The 22662-nt window shown below is 51.4% G+C and overlaps 1 protein-coding gene across 2 annotated transcripts in view; it reads left to right on the top strand.

The window, feature by feature from the left end:
• The window catches only part of LIPC (lipase C, hepatic type), a 152551-nt gene that overhangs the window by 110699 nt on the left and 19190 nt on the right, over window positions 1-22662 (top strand). For both annotated transcript variants that reach the window (XM_059699924.1, XM_059699932.1), the window contains exons 3-7: window positions 4936-5123; window positions 7654-7836; window positions 8360-8477; window positions 11456-11689; window positions 14123-14368. In XM_059699924.1, coding sequence (XP_059555907.1) covers window positions 4936-5123; window positions 7654-7836; window positions 8360-8477; window positions 11456-11689; window positions 14123-14368 — 969 coding nt within the window. The remainder of the gene's footprint in view (window positions 1-4935; window positions 5124-7653; window positions 7837-8359; window positions 8478-11455; window positions 11690-14122; window positions 14369-22662) is intronic.

Below are 22662 nucleotides of genomic sequence, written 5' to 3'. Positions count from 1 at the left end.
ACCTCAGTCACTTCCTGTGACTTTAGTCAAGACACTTATTCTCTCTGAGACCCAGTTTCCTTTTGGGATAATGACTTGTGGGGGCATTATGAGGATTGAATAAAATAAGGAATTCTGAGTTACTAGCAAAAAGTACATGATAGCCACATAAACAGCCTTTTAACCTGCCATACCAATTCCACCTGCTCCCCAGCACCCCGTCATCACCTTTAATGAGAATGTGTGGGTCTTATGGGTTCTTAGGTCAGTAATAATCGTGGCTGACACCCTGTGGGGGACTGACTTGTTAGATTGCTTCAACTCCCATGTCAGCAAAACGACCTCACCATTTAACCAAGTAATTCCATACTAGGTGATTCATCCTGGTGGAAATAATTCTCTGAGAGGAAAAACTCTCTGCTAAAGTTCCTTGCAGCTCTTTTTATGAGGGTGAAATATTGGAATCATACTGCTTGTCCCAGAGAGGGAAATGGAATCATAAATTACAAAACAGTCCCATATGGAATATTACTCAGCCTTTAAAAATGACGAGTATGAACACTGTAGGCATATGGAGAGATTCTTATTATGAAATGTGAAATGAAAAAAAGCAAAAAGCAAGCTATAGCCTCACAGTTACATGAAAAATACATTTGCTTCTGAATACAGGAAAATAAAAAGCCAATCCATTTGGATGATGAGGATGTGAGTGAGTGTATTTTTTAGCGTTTTGTTTTCTGCTGTTGCTCTGCTTTTGTGCACCAACTATGTTTTTTAAAGAATAAGGAAGAAAACCTGATACTTGCTCCAAAAGCTACTGAGCTGTAGGCAAGTTTCATTTGTGGAAGAATGCCTGGCACAGAGCAGGTACTCAGGAAGTGTTGGCAGAAAGAAGAATGAATGAGTCGTCCTAGAAACTACGAAGCCAGTGCTGTATACGCACGGATCGCGGGCCAGGCCACAGCAGCCAATGTCAGAGCTATGGCTGTGTTTATCTCAGGTTTGTCCCACCCTGAGCAGAGGCCCTCTCCCCTAGTCCCAGGTGTGAGGATATTTTCAGTAGTTGAGTTAATAAAAGGAAATCAACACATACACACTCACACACGTTAGCAATTTACAGCACGAATGCGAGGATATTTCACAAACAGCTGGGGCATATTAATGCTTGCGGCTGCTGTCTTAGGCACCTGTGTCCCCAGCTGCAGCCAGCACCTGGGGTGGAAGGGGTGGGATAGACATTGAACTGAGCGGAGGCCCCAGCCCAGGCATCCCGGGCAGAAGGCAGGGCCTGACTCCTGGGGCCTCTGCTGCAGAACCTTTGGCTGTCCCCTGTGCCAGCTCATTCATTGCCCGCAGCCACCCGCCTAATGATGTCCTTACCCAGAGAAAATGAAATCATTTGTTCTCGTATGAACTATCAGGACCCCTCAAACCTGAGGGCTCACTTAGGAATAGAGAAATCATTGCTGCAAGGAATGTCATATTAGAAACGTAATGGCTGCACCCGGCTTCTTCTGACTGATGTGAGGAAGCTTTGCTGCCTCGGGATCTTGCCGTCACACGGAGGGAACCCCAAGCCTCCCCAGCCTGTCACCGCACTTCCCAGGTGACACGGGGCTGACTCCCTCAAAGGATTTGACCACTTACCGTAGTTAATAGTCTCTCAAAACCACCGCCTCATCCCTGATTCTTTTTTTAAAAAATTTATTAGGGTGTCATTGGTTAATAAATTGTATTGGTTTCAGGTGTACAATTCGATAACACATCACCTGTATAATGTATAGTGTGGTCACTACCCCAAGGCAAGTTTCCTTCCATACCCCTAGATTGTTATCATTGGTGTGTCTTTATCGCCTCCAAAGACACGAGAAAATGATGATTTCAGAAGACGTCCCTGGGGAGGGAGCTGCTCCTACTGAATACCATTGCAAGAAATTTCCTTACTCATAACAGAATATTAGGTGTCCTCACAGCTCACTCACAGACTTGCTCTGAGGCTTAAATGGGTTAATACAAACAAGACTGTTAGAAAAGTCCCTGGCACAGAGTAAGCCCTCAATAAATATTAGCTTAAAAGGTGCTGAAAGTCAATCTAGATATATATGCATATAAAAAGAGAGATAAATAAGATCACATGTAAGGAACTAATGATTCTACTTTCAGGAATCTATACTAAGAAAATTGTCATAGATTCAGAGAAATATTTATGTATAAAAATGGTCACCGGAACATTGTTTGTAATAGAAAAAAAGGAGAAACCTGGAAACAACCTAAATGTCCAACAAAAATGGAACAAGTAAGCAAACTATGCCACTTTTCAAAAGCACATTTTTGAAGAATTTTAATGCTATGAGAAATAATTATGCCAGGTGAAAACCATTCACATAATATGGTCTCAGTTATAGACACTCCACATAAGTACCCATGAAACAAACACCTGTATAAGAAACGGTTGGGAGGAAATACTCCAAATATTACTTGTGTGGTTTTCTGAATAGTGAGATTCTTTATTCACTTGGGCATTTTTCAGACTGTATACATATGCCTAACATGTACTAATTCTACAAGTAAACAAATTAAATATAAAACATATACAAGTCTATTACAATACCACCAACACAACAACATAAAGATATGGTCCTAGACTAGCCCAGCAGCAGAGGCAGCAGGGATAATCCTGATGGCCCCGGGGGTTGCCAAGCGGACCGAAAGGGCATCTCAGGAAAGCTTCCTAGCTTGAGAAATTGCCTGGATGAATGATGGTGTTACAAACCACAATAGGAAATGTAGAAAGAAGGAAGAAGAATGGGTTGGGAGGAACGAAAACCAACCCAGTTTGGCCCCTCTGGGTTTGCAGTGTCCCCAGGTAGAGATGCCCAGCCAAGAGCTGGCTCTGTGCGGAGCTAACGCTTGGGGGAGGGGTTTCAGTGAAGGTGTGGGTGTGGGTGTGGGCCACAGCAGTGAGCCCTCGAAGCCGTGTGTGGCTGAGGAGGATCCAGTATTCTGTGTTCTGCAACAGGGACAACCAGACAGTCATGGCGGCTCAGACACGCAGGCTCCAGAGCTCCACTCCTTCCACCCAAAATGTGACCCAAATTGGCCCTGCCTCCCTCCATAGCGAGGCTACTGCTGGGTTACAGTGAAGCACCTCGCAGAGATTCACTGTGACGTAAATGCAGTTTGGCGCTGCAGCCACTGCTTCCAGTGAGGCCTGGAGACCACTCTCAGAGTCAGCCACATGAAACTGGCGGACTGTTTGGGAACGATGCTCAAGAAATGGCCTCTGCCTTGCCCGGTGATCTTTTTACAGTAACCCATAAGGAAACTATTTTGGGCTTCAGGGTCAGGAGAGTGTGAGCAACTAGGCGCCATGAATCCTATAACTGCTCCTGTTTCCCTTTTTGCTTTGGCCAATAGGAAGCTCAGGATAAAATCTGTGGCCCATCTCCAGCAGCCTGCGAGGATCACATACTGTGCGTGTTAGGGTGCTAATCTATTTACATTTTCTGTCGTTGTAAAGGTTGTACTGCCTTTATTTTCTCTTCATTTCTATTTCTTCTACCATGAATTTTTGTGAACTACTTAAAGTAAAAAAAAAAAAAAAATTCTTCTACGTCATGTGCCGGGGTCCAGCCCCAGCGGGTCCAGGGGTTCCCAAAGGCGTAGACGGAGTCGGTGAAGAAGGAATGGTCTCGATCTCCAGAGAGGTTCTGCTTCGGATCTCCAGCCAGGTTCTGTGGCCAGGTCCTGGTCAGGTTCTCTTGCCAATCTCCGCAGTCAGGTTCAGTCCAGGATCCCTGCCATGCTCTCTCGCCAGGCTCCGCCTCCAGGCTCCGAGGCCAGTCCCTGTCCAGGATCCTCCGGCATGCTCTCGCCAGCGAAGTTCTTCTGTCTCTAGAGAACGTTCTGTGTAGGTTCTGTGCCTAGGCTCTGTCTCTTTTGGTCCTGTCTTCCAAGCCCTGTGTCCTTAGTTCTGTGTTCTGAGTTCTGAGTGTTTCTGTCTTGTTACAACTGTATTTATACCAGTTGATTCAATCCTATCAATCTCTATTACAAAGGTTAGGGTGTTTCTTATCTCCATTCCAGGGAGAAAAGATTATGTAGTTTAAGCATGATTGTTTGTAGTTAAAGGGATTAATTACCCGCCTGGCACTTAGTTGAGGGGTTTTATTCCCTCCCTAACTTCAGGGGAAAATCCCTACCTGGGGATTCAACCTTTCTCGGAGAGGTGACTTTGGTTAAAACACAGTGCCAAGAAGGTGAGCAAACATATTAAGAACCGTATGCCAAATATGCCAGGTCCCTTGAAACAGCAAGGATGGACCGGCTCCCGGCAGTCATGCCCATCCATCGATTCCTAATCCTCCCAGCTAAATCCAGAGTAAATACATATAAGACAGAATTGGCCCTGTGAGGGCAACTGGGGTAAATTTTCGCAGAAAGGGTTTCACAGATCAAAAATGCAAAGTGCTGAGTGCTCCACTCTGTCCTTATTTTAACCACACAGGCCTACGTAGCTGCTGATTATATGCCAGACACCAGAGAGACGTGAGTTTGAATCCCAACTTTGCCACTTATTGGCAGTGGGATTCGGGGTGAAATCCTCGTCCTCCCAGAGCCTCTGTCCCTATCGCCTCGCCCATATGCCTACTGTCCTCCAGTTACTCTAGCTGCTGACGGGCTGGTCCTAGGGTTCCCCGACGGCAGGATGAGGGATGGCCCTCCCCACCTCTGTGTTGGGTCCTCCTAGGCCACCCTCCATCATCTCCCAGGAGAGAAGTGGTCATTCCCCTGGAAATGTTCTTTGGGGGGCCCCACAGCTGCGTCTCATCACTGTCTCCAGCACCTCACAGGAATCCCATTGGCCGGTGTTCTTCAGAATCTTCGGGTGGTCCCAGAGCTGGCAGAGGTGGGAGAGAGGCCGGGCTAAGCACCCTCCTTCCTCTTCTATTGCAGAGCCGTTTGCAAGGAGAGCTCGAGCTGCTAGAAAAAATGAAACGTTGCAGGAGACGAAGACCAGATTCCTGCTCTTTGAAGGGGCGACTGATAGGGGCTGTCAGATTCAGCTCCACCGCGCAGACACGCTACAGCAGTGCGGCTTCAACGCCTCTCTGCCGCTAGTGATGATCATCCACGGGTGGTCGGTAGGAAATGCTGACACATCTTTTTTGCTCTCTGCTTTTAACATTTTCTTTTTTTTTCCCTCCCTCCCTCGTGTGCTCAGTTCTAATAAAAAGATCTGGAGCTGGTGATAACAGCTTCATGCATAATAATTTTTGTAAAGCACATTCTAATTTTCCAAGTGCTTCCCCACACTCTATCTCAGTGATGATCTCAATTCCATGAGTAAGCAGGGAGGGGAAACTATCATTATCTCCGCGTTTCAGGTGATAAAATGTGACTCAAAGAGGTCACCCAGCACATGAGGGCCCACAGGGGTTGCGGTCCATGCAGGTGAAGCTGCCTGACTCGCAAGAGGAGGTAGGAAGCCAAGGACATCGTCTCTCAATGAAATGTTGTCTCTGTCACATAACAATCTAGAGATAGGTAATCCAAAACTGGCCAAATGGGAAGTCCTCGAGGACCCAGCTCATTGCCTTCAATGTGGCCCTCGTCCTCATAAGTCCCAGACGGCAGCTAGAGCACTAACCATCACACCTTTACTCCAGATAGCAAAGGGTGCATACAAAGGAGTCAAAGAGCAGGGGTTTTTTTTAACAACTTTATTGATATATAATTCACATTCCATACAATGCATCCATTTAAAGCAGCGGTTCTCAACCTGTGGGTCGCGACCCCTTTGGTGGTCGAATGACCCTTTCACAGGGGTCGCCTAAGACCACCCTGCATATCAGATATTTACATTACGATTCATAACAGTAGCAACATTACAGTTATGAAGTAGCAACGAAAATAATTTTATGGTTGGGTCACAACATGAGGAACTGTATTTAAAGGGCCAGAAGGTTGAGAACCACTGATTTAAAGTATACAATTAAATGGCTTTGGTATAGAAGAGTGCTTTTTTAGGTAGGCCTCCCGAAAGCATCTGTGAAGTGCCTCCAGTTGCACCCATGGGCCATACCTAGATGGAAAGGTGGCTGAGACATGTGTAGTCTCTCAGAGGAAGTGTGGTCCTTTAGTGATGCTAAGAATGCTATTACCATGGAAGAAAGGAAGAGAATATTGTGGGCAATAACTGAAGTCAAACTAAGTGAGGCCTTATCTCCAAGCGGGAATTCTGATTCCCTGGTTACCAGCCCGCCCACAATTTCAAGCTAAATGCACAATAAGAAACTTCCAGGACTTGGGGGTCTGGTTTATGACTTGGAAACCTTCCCCTTCCATCCAGTTGGAAATTCTCCTGAAACCCTCATCTGTCTGCTCTAGAGAACAAAAGAGGCCCATCTACCACACCACTCTTTCAACACGCATTCTCCCAGAGCCTGCCACGTGCAGGCTAGCAACTGCACATGAACCAAACAGACCCCGTGCCTGGCCTCCGAGGGGAGTAGGGAGCCACATGCCGCCACGTGGGTGCAGCCACGAGGTGGGGTGGCTTCTATTGCCATCCCAGAATAGCACAGAGGCTCCTGCAGCCAGCCAGCAACTTCCCCCCCAGGATTTAAAGGGGTCCCTGTACAGAAATGGGGGTTGGCAGTGAAAGTGGTGGGGGACTTTTCTGCCCTAGAGAAGGGACCTAACATAGATTGAGGCCCAACCAACTGAGCTACCCGGCCAAGGCTGGGGAAATCTTTACTAAATGAATGAATCTTACCCCGGGGGACATGCCAAGCCATCAGCTTTGCTCTTAATCTCTGCCGGCAAGCCTTCCACCACACCTTCCTTTTCTCCTCTTCCCAGACATACCGGGCTTTCCCTCTGCCATCTGCACCTCTGCCCGTGCTCTTCCTTCTAGATACCTCCCCCCTCAACCACCACCACATCCATTCTTCTCAGAGAACTCCTAGTCATCCTTTAAGACAGCATAAATGTCTTTGCTCTGTGAACCCATCAGAAGTGCCCTGCAAATTGGTTCTCAAACAAGGTGCATACATAGAACAATTCCCCATAAATATTTCTTGAGCTCCTTCTATGTTCTGGCTCCTGGTGCTAGTCCCTAAAGCAAGCAGGATGCAGTGAGGGCGGGGGCGGGAGGGGGACCTGGGTGGGACTCAGAGGTACAGCAGAGCAGGCATCAGGGAGGGGCTGGTGTGGCAGCTGAGGCTGGAAGGAGAGGTCCGCTTTCAGTACCCTATTGACACAAATGTTTCCATTGTTTCAAGGCTGGGCAAGAGTCCTAAAATAGGGAAATGCTGACACAGTGGTTCTCAGTTGGGGGTTGGAGGTGGTAGCCCCCAGGAAGTATTAGGCAAAGTCAGGAGAATTTTTGGTTTTCATAACTGGGGACAGAGGGTGCTGCTGGCATCTCGGATGGAGGCCAGAGATGCCGCTCAACCTCCTACAGTGCACCGGACAGCCCACAGCGTACAAGCATCTGGCCCCAAATGTCATTTTTGCGCTGTGGCTGGGAAACCCCTTGCCAAGCCCTTTCTCTTGGAGAGAAGGACCCAGTGTTAGGCAAGAGTTGGAGAAGTAAAGGGGGTGAATAGGGAGAAAGAGGACAGCAGTGCCCCTCCTGGTGATGCTGACTGCCCTGTGGGCCCACGGCAGGTGGACGGCCTGCTGGAAGACTGGATCTGGCAGTTGGTGGCCGCGCTGAAGTCCCAGCTGGCCCAGCCAGTGAACGTGGCCCTGGCAGACTGGATCAGCCTGGCCCAAAACCACTACGCCATCGCCGTCCGCAACACCCGTCTCGTGGGCCAGGAGGTCGCAGCAATTCTCCGGTGGCTGGAGGTAAGACCTGCCCAGCCTCCCTTCCTCTCCCTTCCCCTCCGAGGCCAAGTGCATCAGCTGGTCTCCAACCCCAGCCCAGACGGGAGAATCTCTCTGGCACACTCGCAGGAATGGAAAGGCCCGGGACCGAGACCACTTGCACCCCATCCCCACCCACTATTCTTCTCCTCCCACCCTACCTACTATTCCTTTTATGTTCAGCCCTTGGACACGCTAAGGGATCTAAACACACCCTAGCAACCACCTACCCCCACACACATGAACAGGTGGGGTCGCTTCTGCAGGGCACTCATATCCGGGGAAGATGGGCAGGCAGGCGGCAGCAGCACCAGGCAGGGCCCAGGCCGCTGAGCCTGAAAGGAGGGAGGATGGAGTCCGCAAGGGGAGGAACCAGAGTGTGAACGAAGCGGCTCGTTTGTGATCAGGTACAAAGAACAGGGTGGGAGCCTGAACAAGCCGCACCCACGGAGGCCTATATCCAGGCAGCAATTCCCTGCCTGCATCCGTCTGCCCTGCCTTCCAGGAATCGGCTCCGTTTTCCCGAAGCAACGTTCATCTCATCGGGTACAGCCTGGGCGCACACGTCTCGGGGTTCGCTGGCAGCTACATCGGCGGAAAGCACAAGATTGGGAGAATTACAGGTACCCACGCCTGGTGACTAACAACTGTCGTCTCCGAACCGCGCGGGGCGTGGGGCACGCACATGCTTTCCGACAGTCTCACAAAGAGCACGCCCCACCTCCCTGACGCTGTGTTGGGGTTCCCGGGAGGACTGGGAGCGCCGTGGGAAACGTAAGCACCGCCATAGGCGGCTGTTCTGAGAGAAGGCGGAAATCACAGCCTCCACTCCCACTGCCTTCCCTCAGACAAATGCCTCGCCTCGTCAGGACAAACAGAATCAGAAAAGTAGACCTTCTGTACATTTTTGTAGCAGGAAAGTTTCTTTTTCAACCTATAGTTTAAAAAAGCCCAACGTGAATCAGTTAAAAAAAACCACAGCCCTACCTCTGCTGTAACATCAGCTATGTTGGTGCCTCAGTTTCCACATTTGTGAAACACACTGGTCTTACTCTGGGACCCATTTGGATTGAGGGAGGAAGCTCTGCTCCAAAAACCTCACCCCAAGCTCTATACCAACTTGGAAATTGTGCCGCACCAGCACGGCCAAGGGTTGGGGGAGCGGTGAAGGATTTAGAAAAGACAGACAAGAGAATGAAAGCTGGGTCTCAGCGAAACGCTGCTTCTCTGATGGGGAGACAGCGACGACACCCGCAACCCAAGTCTTTATTTGATAGCCAGATTCCACGAGGCAAAGTAAGGGCGTGGACAAGATGTTTACAATGTTCTAATCTACTCAATTACGTGCACCTGAACTCTATCAAGCCCACGTTACTCAGACACGTGGGGCCACGTGTTCGGGCCATAGATTCAAGCTTACAGCTACAGCTGTTGGCTATAACTCTACTGGGAAGGCTCTGCCCTCCAAGCTGGACTTGTACGTGGCCATGAGAGGACTGTGCCCTCTCATCAGTCCAAGGCTTGAGCCTGTCCAAAACACTATAGCTGCTCTCCACAGGAAATAGTCCTGGATACCCAGGAAGAGATAAACATATGCAAGAAGGCCTCCCTTCCCACTCCTCAGGCTGCCCCAGAGTCACATCAGGAAAACACACCTGATCAGACGGTTCCCCAGCCACGCCCCCGAGGCCCAGGATTCCTACAATGGCCCAGGCAAGGCCTTCTCAGTGCAGTGTCCCCAGAGCCCCAGGGTCTCCTCTGGCAGTTCCCTTCCGGTAATTCTAGGCTGCCAGAGCACCATACTTTTTTTTTTTTCCCCAGAGTTAAGTTAGGGTTTTTCTTTTTTTCTTTTTTTTCTTTTTTTTTAATTGCTTAAAGTATTACAAAGGGTATTACATATGTGTCCTTTTATTCCCCCTGCCCTTGACAGTCCCCTAGCCTCCCCTATCCCCCAGTGTCTGTGTCCATTGGTTATGCTTATATGCATGCATACAAGTCCTTAGGTTGATCTCTTACCCCCCTCCCTCCTGCCCCCCAACCCTCCCCAGCCTTCCCGCTGCAGTTTGACAATCTGTTTGAGGCAGCTCTGCCTCTGTATCTACTATTGTTCAAAAGTTTATAATGGTCTCTATTATCCATGAATGAGTGAGATCATGTGGTATTTTTCCTTCATTGACTGGCTTATTTCACTTACTTTCTTCCACTTTACAAACACGCAGTGGCCTCTTGTGCTTCCGGGCCTTTGCCTGCACTGTTCCCTTTGCCTGGAGTAGCTTACTGCCCCTCATCCACCCAGCCCTAGTCGACCTCAAACTCCTACTCATCCTTCAAAACCGAGCAGGCTAAACCCACATTCACAGGCTAAAACAATCCAAAGGAAATATAAGATGAATAGCATTGCTATGACCTTTCATTTTATCAAGTAAGAACATTTTTAGCAACTACTACCTACTGTTATCATTACTTCATAAAAGGAGACATTTCATTTGGAAAAAGATAGGCATAATGGCAGACATGTAAACCAAGTAAATCTGTCGTTATGAGAATCCTTTTCTTTTTTCATCTTGCTGGTGACTGGGAGGCCTGGTCCCCGAACCAATCACTGTGCCCCCACGGCTGTGATGTAACACTCAGTAGCCTGGGTGTGAGCAGGCCCTCCCTCCATAGAACCGGACCTAAAGGCTGAGCCAGAACCCCAGAGGCCGCATCAAGCCCAGGACCCGCTTCATCCTGGGCCTTATTGGCCAGGGCCACACGTCAAAGGCAGCTGATTCCGCTGTTGACATCTTGCAGTCAGCCTGACGGAGACAGGAATATAAATCACCCAGACATTCTGTGTGCGACTGCAGAGTGCCGGAGAACAGGCGCGCCCAGGCCTCCTGCCCGCTCCTTCGCCCCCGGCAGGGATGAAAGCCAGGGCTCCGGTGGGACACCACAGGGCCTTCCAGAAAAGGTGAAGGAAGGAGAAAAAAACCTTGCGTGCGTAAATGCTCCCCACCTGGGCTCAGCCAGGAGCTGCCACTGGCCTCAGGCAAACGCCGCTGGCCCTGGAGGCCCAGAGCTTGGGCAGTCCTCTCTGCTCACAGTATTCTCACCAGGGAACATGATGTCCGGAGGCTGGGCAGGACGGCCCAATGAGATGACATGAGTGTAGGAGAAAAGCCAGCTTGTTTAGGGAAATTATTGACGACATGCTGGCAAATAAATCCGTGTTCGATGGGTAGGCAAGAGCTACTTACCAGGGGCACAGTGGGTTTTTTGTATGCAAACAGATGCTCCTGAAAGTAGCTTGAGAGGCACTTAAAACTGATTTGCTTAAATAAATCAGGTATTCCCTCATCACCTGATCTCCACCACTGCATAGCTCCTGCAAGCCGCTTTTCCCCACTGATAATGCGCAGCCTGTGTTCAATTTTCAGCACCACGAGGTACTGGGGTTTTACTGCGCAAAGGTTGTGGCAAGATTTCCTAGAGAAAGATTAGGCCTGGGGATTTTCTTCTTCCTGCTACTCATGAATGTGTAACAACGTGAAAAAGCTGAAAAGAGCACTTCCCCTCTCCCTCCCTGGTGCCACTGAACCTTGCCCTTGCTCTCCGTCAGGGTTGGACGCCGCCGGCCCTATGTTTGAAGGAGCTTCTCCCAACGACCGTCTTTCACCAGATGACGCCAATTTTGTGGACGCCATCCACACCTTCACCCGGGAGCACATGGGCCTGAGTGTGGGCATCAAGGAGCCCGTCGCACACTATGACTTCTACCCCAACGGCGGCTCCTTCCAGCCTGGCTGCCACTTCCTAGATCTCTACAAGCACATCACCAAGCACGGCCTAAATGGTGAGGAAGGAGACGCGGCCAAGAGCACTGGCCTGCACTCCCCACGCTTGCACGGGGCCTCTGGATCCAGTGGAATCCACCCACTGTGTGGATTCTGGGAAGCATTTGGCAAGGATGGGGGGCCCCGGGTGTGTGCTCACCAAGTCCGTTCAGAGGGGGGGTTGTGGGACTGAGTTCCCCCAGCAGCCCCTCCTCTTTCAGACAGGGGTCCTTGGAGCCCAAGCTCTGAGGATGAGCTGAGGGCACCACCAGGAATCCCCACCCTGACCCCGACTCGGTGCAAAGTCTCTCTAGGGTAGTGGTCCTTCTCAAAGTGGAGTCTCCATGCCTGTGGCTATTCCCCCTTCTCCAGACCCTTCCTCGCTCAGGCGGCTCCCACTGTCCTGGCTCCCATGAGGATCCACACAATAGACGGGACTTCGTGACCCCTGGTCTCTCAGAGCGGGAATCCTCCTCCCACCCGGTGAGGTTTCGTCAGCCGGTCCTCCCGGACAGACAGATTCTTCCTGTTCGAAGTTCAGCTCTAAATGCGTCCTCATGACTTCCCTTAGCTCGGGGCGAGCACCGACTGTGCCGTCATCTGGCTTGTGAGCCCACGTCTCTCTCAAATCCAAAACATTAACAGGTACATTGATAACAGGCAGAGGATCAAAAAACAAAACTGACAGCAAATACCACACTTTCCATAAACATTTCAAATTTCTCGTTATTACAAAATATTATCCTAATTAAAGCACGCCGGCTCACTGAAAGCCAGCTGGCGACGCCCACCGCGGCACACCACTGTCTCACCCCGATCATCCGACACCCGCTGAGAACACGCTGTGAGTGCGTCACCACCACCTCTCCCATATCAGGAGGACCTTTACATTCGACATTATCTCATCTTGGCCGGACGCCCAGCCTTCCAGCCGCCCACGCCTGAGAGAACCTTCTGGGCACTTCCCCTGCCATTCCTTACATCCCTGGAGTCATCGCCCCTCCACGCTGCCTGTCCATCCAGCCCTCCTCCCAGGCCCACGCCTCCCGGAGTTCAGCACTAACCTCCGGGATGGCGCTCAGTAGCTAGCAGCCAAGGACATGCCTCCCTGACCAGTGAGTGCTATTGGCTCTTGTGTGCTAAACTCCAAAGTGATGGGGCCGAGTCCAATTACTTAGCTTGCCTGTCCTCGGCGTGGTTCTTCTCCGTGTTCTTCATCCTTGTGTTGGAAAGTGATCCCATTCTGGGGTGGTTCTCACCCCCAATCCTGGGCAGAAGGGAAGTTGATCGCTGCTTTACCATCCTCACCGCCTGGGTGAGGCCAGGTGAGCTCGAGGGAGTTGCTGAGTGTCTTCACTGGTAGCAGCTGCCTCGAGGAGCTGCGTGCAGATGCAGGAGTAGAGGCAGGAACTGTGTGAAGATGCGGGGAGTGGATGAGCGGGGGCAGCTGCTAGGGACCAAGAACCGAGGTGACGGCTCTTCGGGAAAGAGCTTTGGGCAAAGTTCCCTGTGCTCCACCTTCCCATTAGGTACTTCCCATGCCTGGTGGTGGCTCCTCCACACTCTTGGAGCATCATTTACTAAAGATTAGGTTAAGATTTGGAGACTTCAGGGGAAGAAAACAAAAGGTAGCGAGGGGTTAGGGCCCTGAGGACCTGGTCCCTGGGCTGTGTTCTCTGGACGCCCATCCCCCAGCTGGTGTCCCAGGCCAGTTACCCAGGGACGCAATGGCTGTTTCGGGGCAGAAGGGAGACCGTCAGAGGCCTGGGCTCTCAAAGACCCTTTGTGAGCCATCATTACCACACCCAGCCCTCGTTTCCCTCCCTTTAGTTAACAGTGGTTCTCAACCTTCTGGCCCTTTAAATACAGTTCCTTATGTTGTGACCCAACCACAAAATTATTTTCGTTGCTACTTCACAACTGTAATGTTGCTACTGTTATGAATCGTAATGTAGATATCGGATATGCAGGATGGTCTTAGGCGACCCGTGTGAAAGGGTCGTTCAACCGCCAAAGGGGTCGCGACCCACAGGTTGAGAACCGCTGCTTTAGTAAGCGCAGCGGCCTCCCACACAAGCCTTTCACGGCCAACTCACCATCGAGGCATCAGCGTGTGCGTTTTCAACCACTCAACCACTTTAGAAAGAAATGTTTCCAGTGGAATTACACGGTCCTGCTTGCTTAGATAACCTGATATTTTCTTAGTGACTTGGCGTTTCTTTCAAAACACCTACCGTATGTAGCACGCCGTGGTCGGGGTGCCTGGGACCAGGCCGCCGAATTTAGCAGCTGAGAGGGGTCTTCTCTTTCTGATGTTTTCGGCCACTTAAGACATGACACACTGTCAGCCGGTCGACCTCAGCAGCACCCCTCCCCGTCCTAAAGTGCTGCTCCTCTGCCCTGAAGGGCCGTTGGGTTAAAGGTGGCTAACGCCCTCTTGCCCTGTGTTCCAGCCTTCGCCCAGACCATAAAATGCGCCCACGAGCGGTCGGTGCACCTCTTCATCGACTCCTTGGAGCACCCCAACCTGCAGAGCACGGCCTACCAGTGCAGCGGCATGGACAGCTTCAGCCAGGGCCTGTGCCTGGACTGCAAGAAGGGCCGCTGCAACACGCTGGGCTACCACATCCGCCAGGGCGGGCAGAGCAAGAAGAGCAAGCAGCTCTTCCTGGTGACACGAGCCCAGGCCCCGTTCAAAGGTGAGTGTGGGCCCCGCAGCCTTTGTGCTACCTGAGGGCCCAGAAGTTCCCCCAAGTCTTTTCCTGGAATGGCTTCCGGTTCGGTTTTAGTGTTTCTGAAACTGCACAGATTCCCTGCAGTGATACTGACAAGGCCTCGCTCCTCCCAAGAATGTGGCCACCATGCTGCCAAGTGCTAACAGAAAAGCCTGAATTCTTTCTGGAACAATCCGTGCTGGTGCTCCAGGCCCGTTACCCGAGGGTTGGCCTCTCTTCACCCATTGCCAGGGTGCCCTGAAGGTCTCATTGTTACAGGGACCGGGTGGTGTCTCCAAATCCTGGCTAGGACCCAGTGCTTTCCTCTGCTCCTGGCCCCCATGGGAAATACAGCTCCAAGCTACATTTGTGGCTCCTCTTTTCCCCAAAAGTTTAAATTAGCTGATGTTACAGGAGATCATGGCCCTGTCAAGGCCTTGCCAAGATGAGTTTCAGCTGCCAACGTTTCCCAGTCAGACCCTCACCTTGGGCAGAAACCAAGCCCCTGCCCTTCCCTGGGTTGAACGGGAGGTCAGAGAAAGGGCTGTGGCCACGGCTTAGACTGAAGCCAGCAGATAAATACTCCAATGAAGCCTACATTTTCCGGGAGGGAGCCAGGCGACATCTGTTGCCATTCACATTTCTGCCTAATCCTTAACCCAGCTCGTGAGTGAGTTAGCTCATGCTCACCTGCGCTTGGAGGGGCGGGAGGGGGGGGGGGGGGGGAGCCTGTGTTGTGTTGTTTGATTGCTTCCATGCAAATATTTGTTCCTGCAGAAGGTGAATGCATCATCACCATCATTTTGCATTTGCACAGCATCTTATGCAAAACGTGAGATGCAGCCATGGATTCCTGGTGGCTCCCACATCAGCCAAGCAAGTTGGCCAGGCTTGTTGCTATATGTCCCCTTTTAAAAGGAGAACAAAACCCAGATGGGGCAATCTGCCCACAGCCTGGAGGGAGGCCTAGCACCAGGCACATCGGCTCCCAGTCCAGAGCTCCTTTTCACTCCCAGGCTCCCAAGTTCAAGCTCCCGGCCACTTATTTTCTAGGCTCAGGATTCCCCTGTTTATCTGGACTTGTGCCCTCCAGTTAGATTTCCCTTCCCTGGGCCAAGCCAGCCTAGGAACCACAGAAATCCGCCGAGGGTGGTTGGTAGCTTCTGAGAGTACTTGGGTGAGGACGGGATCTTTCCCACCTGAGGGCAGAGGGTCCCCCCTGCTGCCTATGCCTCGAGGGTGGAGAGGCCTGTACCTGGGAGCAGGGGAGGGAATGTGGAAGGCCTCCTGCTTCCGGGAGCTCCCCGGCCACAGGCCGCAGGGCGCCAGTGAGACATCCGTTTGGATTAACCAGCTCCTCTTTTACACGGCAAAGCCACCCGGAGTGATTAAGCCTCCCTGATCATCGCCGTTCACTAGCTCTACTTTAATCCCAGAGTGCTAGCATTTTGAGGGACTGTTCAACCCACCAATTTCACAGACAGGGAAACCGAGGCCCAAACGGGGGAATCATTTGCCCTGGATCACTCAGCACTCAGCGCCAGCACTCAGACCCAGACCTCCCAACAACTGCTGAGTGATTGTCGTCACCCCAGCAACCTGCCCTTGTCTGCCTGTGGGGGTGACGGAGGCAGGAGACGGGGGGGGGGGGGGGGGGGGCGCTGCTTTCTTCTTGAGATCAGCTGGAAAGAAGGGTCATTTTCTGCTTCCAGGGCTGGGCACGTGACGTGAGGAGCGTGGCCCAGCCTGAGGAGACCTGCTTGGGCCTGGAGGTGGGGGAGGGAGAGGAGTGTCCACAGAAGGGCCAGGGGAAGAAAGAGCAGCAGCACAACCAGGCTGAGCTCCTCCCTTCGCCAAGGTCCCGCGTGCCGACCACCCCAGGCTGCATGTGAGCTCCCTTCCTATTAAGGAGGCCCAGGAATCGCATTGGGGCAGCAGTACTCACACAGCAGCTACCCACACTGATGTGATCGCTTACTCATTTCTTCTTCACACATTCCTCAAGCCAGGCAGGCACAGTCCCTGCCTCAGAGGGACAGGGGGAGACCAAACCCCTGCCAGGCGGCATGCGCTCAGTCCTGTCCCAGGAAGACAGGCCAGGAGTGCCCTGGAGACCACACTCGGGTCTCTTTATTACCCGCTGCCCATATGGATGAGAATCGGACCTACAGGGCCGGTGATCCTGGAGGCAGGGCTGCCTGAAGCTGGTAGAAGCCAAACCCCCAGCCCCTGACCGAGCTTCCAGTGATACACTGTGGCCTGCTTGGCCCCTTCCCCTCCTCGGGCCCTCCAAACCCTCCCCAGTTCTGCCTCAGTCCTTCCGGCAACCACACGTGGCTATTTAAACTATTTACATTAAATTAAATAAAAAACGTAATTCCTCCATCACCCTTGACACCCTTCCAGTGCTCAAGTGCATGGTGGCTGGAGCAGAGAGCACAGACATAGATCCCATCGCCACAGAGAGTTATGGCCGGTGCTGGCAGGAAGCCTGTAATCCAAGCCACCAGAGCTGCACCCTTCCCCACCCACCGTGGCCACCATCAGCTCTGACTCAGGCCCCCAAAGCCTGTTTCGCTGGCCGCCTCCAGCGTCTGATGAGTGGGTACCAATTCGTAAAAGAACAGACTTGCCCAGTCCTGGTTACAGAGAACTCACAACCCGTATTCTTCAAGGACATCTAATTGCACTATGCATTTTAGTGCGGGGTCTGGCTGGGCAAGATACAAATCACCTCCTGGCTGTAGCTGCACAGAGGATGACTAGCTAGGCCCTCATTCCTCTGGGTCCCAAAATATTTCAACACAACCATCAAAGGATCTATTTTCTGCAGCCGTCCAGCCGTCCGCCAGAATGCAGGAAACACTAGGAGAGGACAGTGTGCGGGGAACTGGGGAACAGGAGCTGAGTGAAAGGAGGCGATGTGTCGCCCACTTCCCTTCTCACTCTCTCAGGCGGAATCTTTACCAGCTTGGGGCCAGTTTTTTAAGAGAAAGGGAGGGAAGCGAATCCGCATTGAGTAAATCCTCCTTGTATCTAATTAGTCCTGGCGGCAGTCAGATGAGGCAGAGGGCGGAGGGGAGGGAGTGGCACTCAGAGGCGCCCTGACCAGGCTCCACGCGGGATGTGCGGCACAAGTGACCTCATTTATTCTTTAGTCCTCATTACGACCCAGAGCGACTGACCGAGAGATAGGTGACAGGCAGAGACAGGTGGGTGGGGATGGTGATTGATGACTTTTCCAATAAATAAATGGAGTTTCAAAGAAGTTAAATCTTCCCAAAGCATATCCTTTGTGAGTAGCACATGGCAGTGTTTGACCCTAGGCCTCTGATCTCACTGCCCTTGCTCCTTTCACCCCACACACCTCCCCCAATCTCTCGCTCCATCTCATCCCCTTTCCCTCTCTCCCCCTCTCTTTCTCTCTCTCTCTCTCTTCCTGTCTCTTCCCCTCTCTCTCTCTCTCACTCTCCCTCTCTCTCTCCCTCCTCTTTCTTTCCCTCTCTTCTCCCTCTCTCCCTCCCTCCCTCTTCTCTCTCTACACCTTCTCTCTCTCTCCCCTCCCCCACCCTTCCTATGCTGGGGCCCCCCGTGGAGCGTGGGAACCTGCTTGCACTGCTGCTGCAGCTGGCAAAGCACTCTTCTCCTGGTTGGTGAAATGACCGGCTGTGATGGGGGAGTCTGTGTCTTTGGCTTTTCCCGGCTACCTCTTTGGAAGGTGTTCACTGATTTCCAGGCAGAGCTCCGGAGGAAGCAGCACAGACAGGAGAGAGAGTGCAGGCTGGGGTTTAGGACAAGGAGTGTCCAGAATTGGGTTTTGCTGCCAGCCACGTATATGACCTTGACCTAATGACAAAACCTCTGCAGGCCACGAAGTGATTGTGTGTGGATGGGGTGAACCACTAAAACTGGCACCTATGGGTGGGGCTCAGACCCGTGCCTGGTCAGTCCAGCATGTGGGACAGGAGCAGGTGTCACTGGGTTAATACCTTCTAGAAGCAGGCACTTCTACACATGCCGTCACATCCGCCACTACCCCGTGAGGGAGCACAGCACCCTTTTTAAAAGGAAGAAACTGATCTTCCAAGAGGCTGTGAGAGCTCCCCAGCACGTAGTGGTAGGTGATGAGCTGAACTGCAACCTAGGTGAGGACATGCCCCATGAAACACCACGGCACAAACAGTGGGCAGCAGGACACCAACCACACACATACACATAACACAACATTCCTACACACACACACACACACACACACACACACACACACACACACTCCCCTATCCTCTTACCCAGCACAAGAGCAACTACCCACGGAAGGAACAAGCATCCAATCTTGTGACATCAGGTATCACTTAAATGGGGGGTTACAGTTAAGCCCAATGTAGTCACCAACTTAGGCACACGTGCACACACACACACACACACACACACACACACACGCTAACGCCACCACTCTCCCCTTTCTTCCTCCTTCGAGCCTGCTCTGGGTTCATTCCACCAGCGCCCCCACAAGGGCTGGCCGCCTCGCGTGGTGGCCTTCTGCACAACACCACCCGTGGGCCTCTCCGTCCCATGATCGTCAGCCTCCCTCTTGGGTTGGAGGCATCTCAGATGGAGGAGCAAGCCCTCGGTGCTGCAGGAAAGCAGGAGATCCACCTCCCATCTCCACCGGAGAAAATCGATACACGGGAAAGCAGGCCGCTTTGATGTTCGCAAAGGGAGTCATGCTGTCTCCCAGAGCCAGTATCTAACGCTTCAGAATCATCATGTCTTCCATGAGCCCAAAAGCGAAAAGAAAAATGTTCTCTCTCCATCAATTTCACAGCCTGATGCTCCCCGTGCTGCCTGCGGAAACCACTCTCAGCTGTTTGAAGTGGCACCAGTGGGTCACGCGGGGTGAGAGCCCAGGGTGTCTGAACCCAGAGGACTGGCGAGGAGGCTCTTCAGGGGCCGGCGTCCCTGCCGCACGGGGAGTTCGCATGATCTCGATAGGGGTTCTTGGACTATTTCCTGGTTTTCACCTTTCAGACCTGAAATAGTCTGTCCTGCTGCCCTGAGGAGTGTGTGTGCTGGCTGGCCTCCTTGCACTCACGGGGTCAAAAGCATTTTCCCTGCATCACTCTTTAAAACCCTTATTAAACATGTCATAAAGTGAGCAAAATCACTCACGCTTTTTCCCTTTATCTTCTTAACACACCATTGCTCTGGAAGGAGGCGTGGGGATGATAGACAAGTTGTCTTTTCTTTTCTCCCAAGAAAAACACATAGAAAAATTCAAAATAGGAATAAATAATATGTAAGTTCTCAGTATGAAAGGCCCTTTCTTTTTTAAAAATATCAGTGTCAAGACTTCTCCAAAAAAGTGACTTTCCTTGTGCAGGGGACGCGGGAGTCCCTGTCTGCCGGCGAGCGGGCTCCCATGGACACGAGGGGCCCTCCTCGCGGTCCACACATCTGTGAGCTCACTCGGCCCCTACAGCTGACACACACGGCAGGTCCTGACTTTCTGCAAAGCTCCCACCCAGGGAGACCCCGTGGGGTGAGGAGGAGGGACAGATGCTTCTCATTCCGAGGATGTGAGAGCTACAGGGACCTTCGCAGTCTTCTAAGCAGACCTGGGTTTTACACAAGCACCTTCCCCAGAATCAGGGAACCATGGCGTCTAAGACATGGAAATCAATCTCCTCCGACTGGCAATTTAAGAACAAAGGAAGACAAAAACCCGTCTCCAGCACAGAGACAGGGAACATTCATCCCCCTCGGGCGAACATTCCGGGACAGGTGGGAGGGATCCCGGCAGCGACAGCCCAGGATGGATGCCCACGGTGAGAGCGGCAGCCACTGGTCTCGGTGGCTTCATCGAGCAGGTGTTGACCACAGCTTTCCTTCAGGGGCTGAGTGTCTGCCCTGTGTTCAAAGGGCAGATCCAGCTTACGGGGCCAGAGCCCCAGGAGACTGTAGGAAGGGTCTTTGGAATCAGACAGACACCTGGGTTCAAATTCTGCTCCACCTCCTACCATCGGGGGGACCTTGGACTGCTCTCCAAAGCCTCTACCTCCTTCTCTGATTCTCCAGGATCACTGACACCCCATCTGTCTGGGTTTCAGCAGAAAAGAGGACTCCCCTGGCCTGAGTCACCAAAAAAAGAGCATGCAGGACTCCTTACACTTGGCAGGCAATATTAAAGCAACCAGCGTAGGGTGTCACTGCACCCCGAACCTGACAACAGGCCAGGAAGAGCAAGGGGTGGGCATAGCCCAGGGGAATGGGAGCTGGGGAGGAATGGGGTGCAGTTACTGTGTTGTCAGGCTCCAGAGCAGGAAGGAACTAGAAAAACACCCTGACCTCTCTCTGATCTCCTGCTGATGCCTCCCAAGAGGTCAGTCTCAACCACAAACCATCCTGCAAGGCAGCCTGGGCAGTGTAGGCTGTGGGGTCACACCTGGGGTTCAGAGCGGGCAGAGGGTGGATGGAGACAGCAAGGGTCGGCGTCGAACACGCTGTCTAACAGCCTGTTGTCCTTTAGTCTTGTGATGAGGACAAAAACAACGTGTGTAAAACAGTATGCAGCCGAATGCACAGTAGATCTCAACAACTAGAGCTATTTTCTCATTCGTTCTATTCACCTGTAGGTCTTTATTGCCTTGTTTTCACACAAAGGGCCCTCACAGGCCTTCCATGCCTGGTGTGTGCTGTGCCCTGTGGAGACGCAACATTAATATAACCAACACGGCCTCGGGGAGATAAGACATGGACCCTGGTAGCCACGAGGCAGGGGGTGACACAGGCACGCAAGCCCTCCCAGCTGCTAACTCCCTTGCTTTCTTTCTTAATACTTTTCAAAGCTTTTCTTTTTCCAACGAGATCCTGAAAGAATACATGCTTATTGCAGAAAATGCGGAACTTGTAAAAAAGCAGAGATGAGAAATCACTCTACCTTCTCCAGAGATAAGCACTCTTAACCGTTTTGTGGCTGCCTCTCCTGTGCATTCTGTTTTAGAGTCAGTCTCATGTTACCTGTGCAGTTTAATAGCCTGGCTGTTGTTTGGGCCCCCCCACCCCCTCTTTTGTAAGCATTGAAATCATTCCAAAAGTATCTTTTAATGAGCTCATAAGAGTAAATCACATGGCTGGGAACTTGAGCTTGGAATCAGCAGACTCACGTCTAATTGCAGCTTACCAGCTCTCCCGCACGACAACAGGCAAGTTCCTTACCTTCGGCTTCTCTGTTTGTACAATGATGCTGGAGGGAGAACGAAGTAGGCATCTTACAAAGTTGTTGCAGAGAGAAATGAAATATTTATTTAGGTGCAATCATTAGCTCAGTGCCTGGGACACAGTAAAGAGCTAAATGGTAGTTATCATAATTGTCACTAAGAGTCCATAGTCATTCCTCTACTCCTGAATATTTAGGGTGCTTCTGGTTTATTTTTAATTAGATAATTCTGTTATGACATTTTTAAACTTAAATCTTCTTTCCACACTTCAACTTTTTCCTTAGGGTACATAAAGCTATTGGTCTCCCGTTTAAATATTTTACTAGTTTAATTCTGGAGCCAGATACATCCCAGCTACACTACTTACTACCTGTACCCTCTCTGTGCTTCAGTTAGCCCTGCTCTAAAAGATCATGATATAAGAATTAAATGGGATAATAGATGCAAAACATTTGGCAGTTAAAATAAATATTAGCCCACATTATTATCATGCATACTGCCAGTTGCACCCTCACTTGTTTACCTCTGACAGCTTTTAGCTCTGGGCTGAGCACCAGGAGACTTCCGATGAATGCATAGTAAACTAGGTAAACATTGGTTGCTAGTGGTGTTCTTGGGTACTCTGGAAGATGCTCTGCCTCCTCGTTAGGACGTTGCCCCGAGTTCAGTCCTCCCACCTCATGCTGTCCCCATCATCCCCACGTCCTGGACCCATGCCTATGGCCAGTATCTTGGGGAAAACCTTTCCTTCTGGCCTTAGTTCAACCAATAACACTATTCTCTTGTAACAGAGTTCCCTAGACAGACCTTAAGTAGTGTAAGACCTCTCCAGAGGCTTCTGGGATCATAGGACAGAGTCCCTGTCTTCACCACCACCACCCAAAGGTTTGGGGACCCTTCCTGGGACTTGACCACAGCCTTTATCTTACTTCTCACCCACAGTCCCATAGTCCTGAGAGTATCAAACTACTTTGTTATGGGCTGGAGGGTTTAAGCACCTATGATGTACAGGTCACTGGAGTAAATCCACCGCAAAGCCCAATGGGAAGGTCAGTTTGTGCC

The sequence above is a fragment of the Myotis daubentonii genome, chromosome 1 (genome assembly GCF_963259705.1).
Source record: "Myotis daubentonii chromosome 1, mMyoDau2.1, whole genome shotgun sequence".
NCBI classification, from domain to species: Eukaryota; Metazoa; Chordata; class Mammalia; order Chiroptera; family Vespertilionidae; genus Myotis; species Myotis daubentonii.
This window is presented reverse-complemented; position numbering and strand designations above follow the sequence as displayed.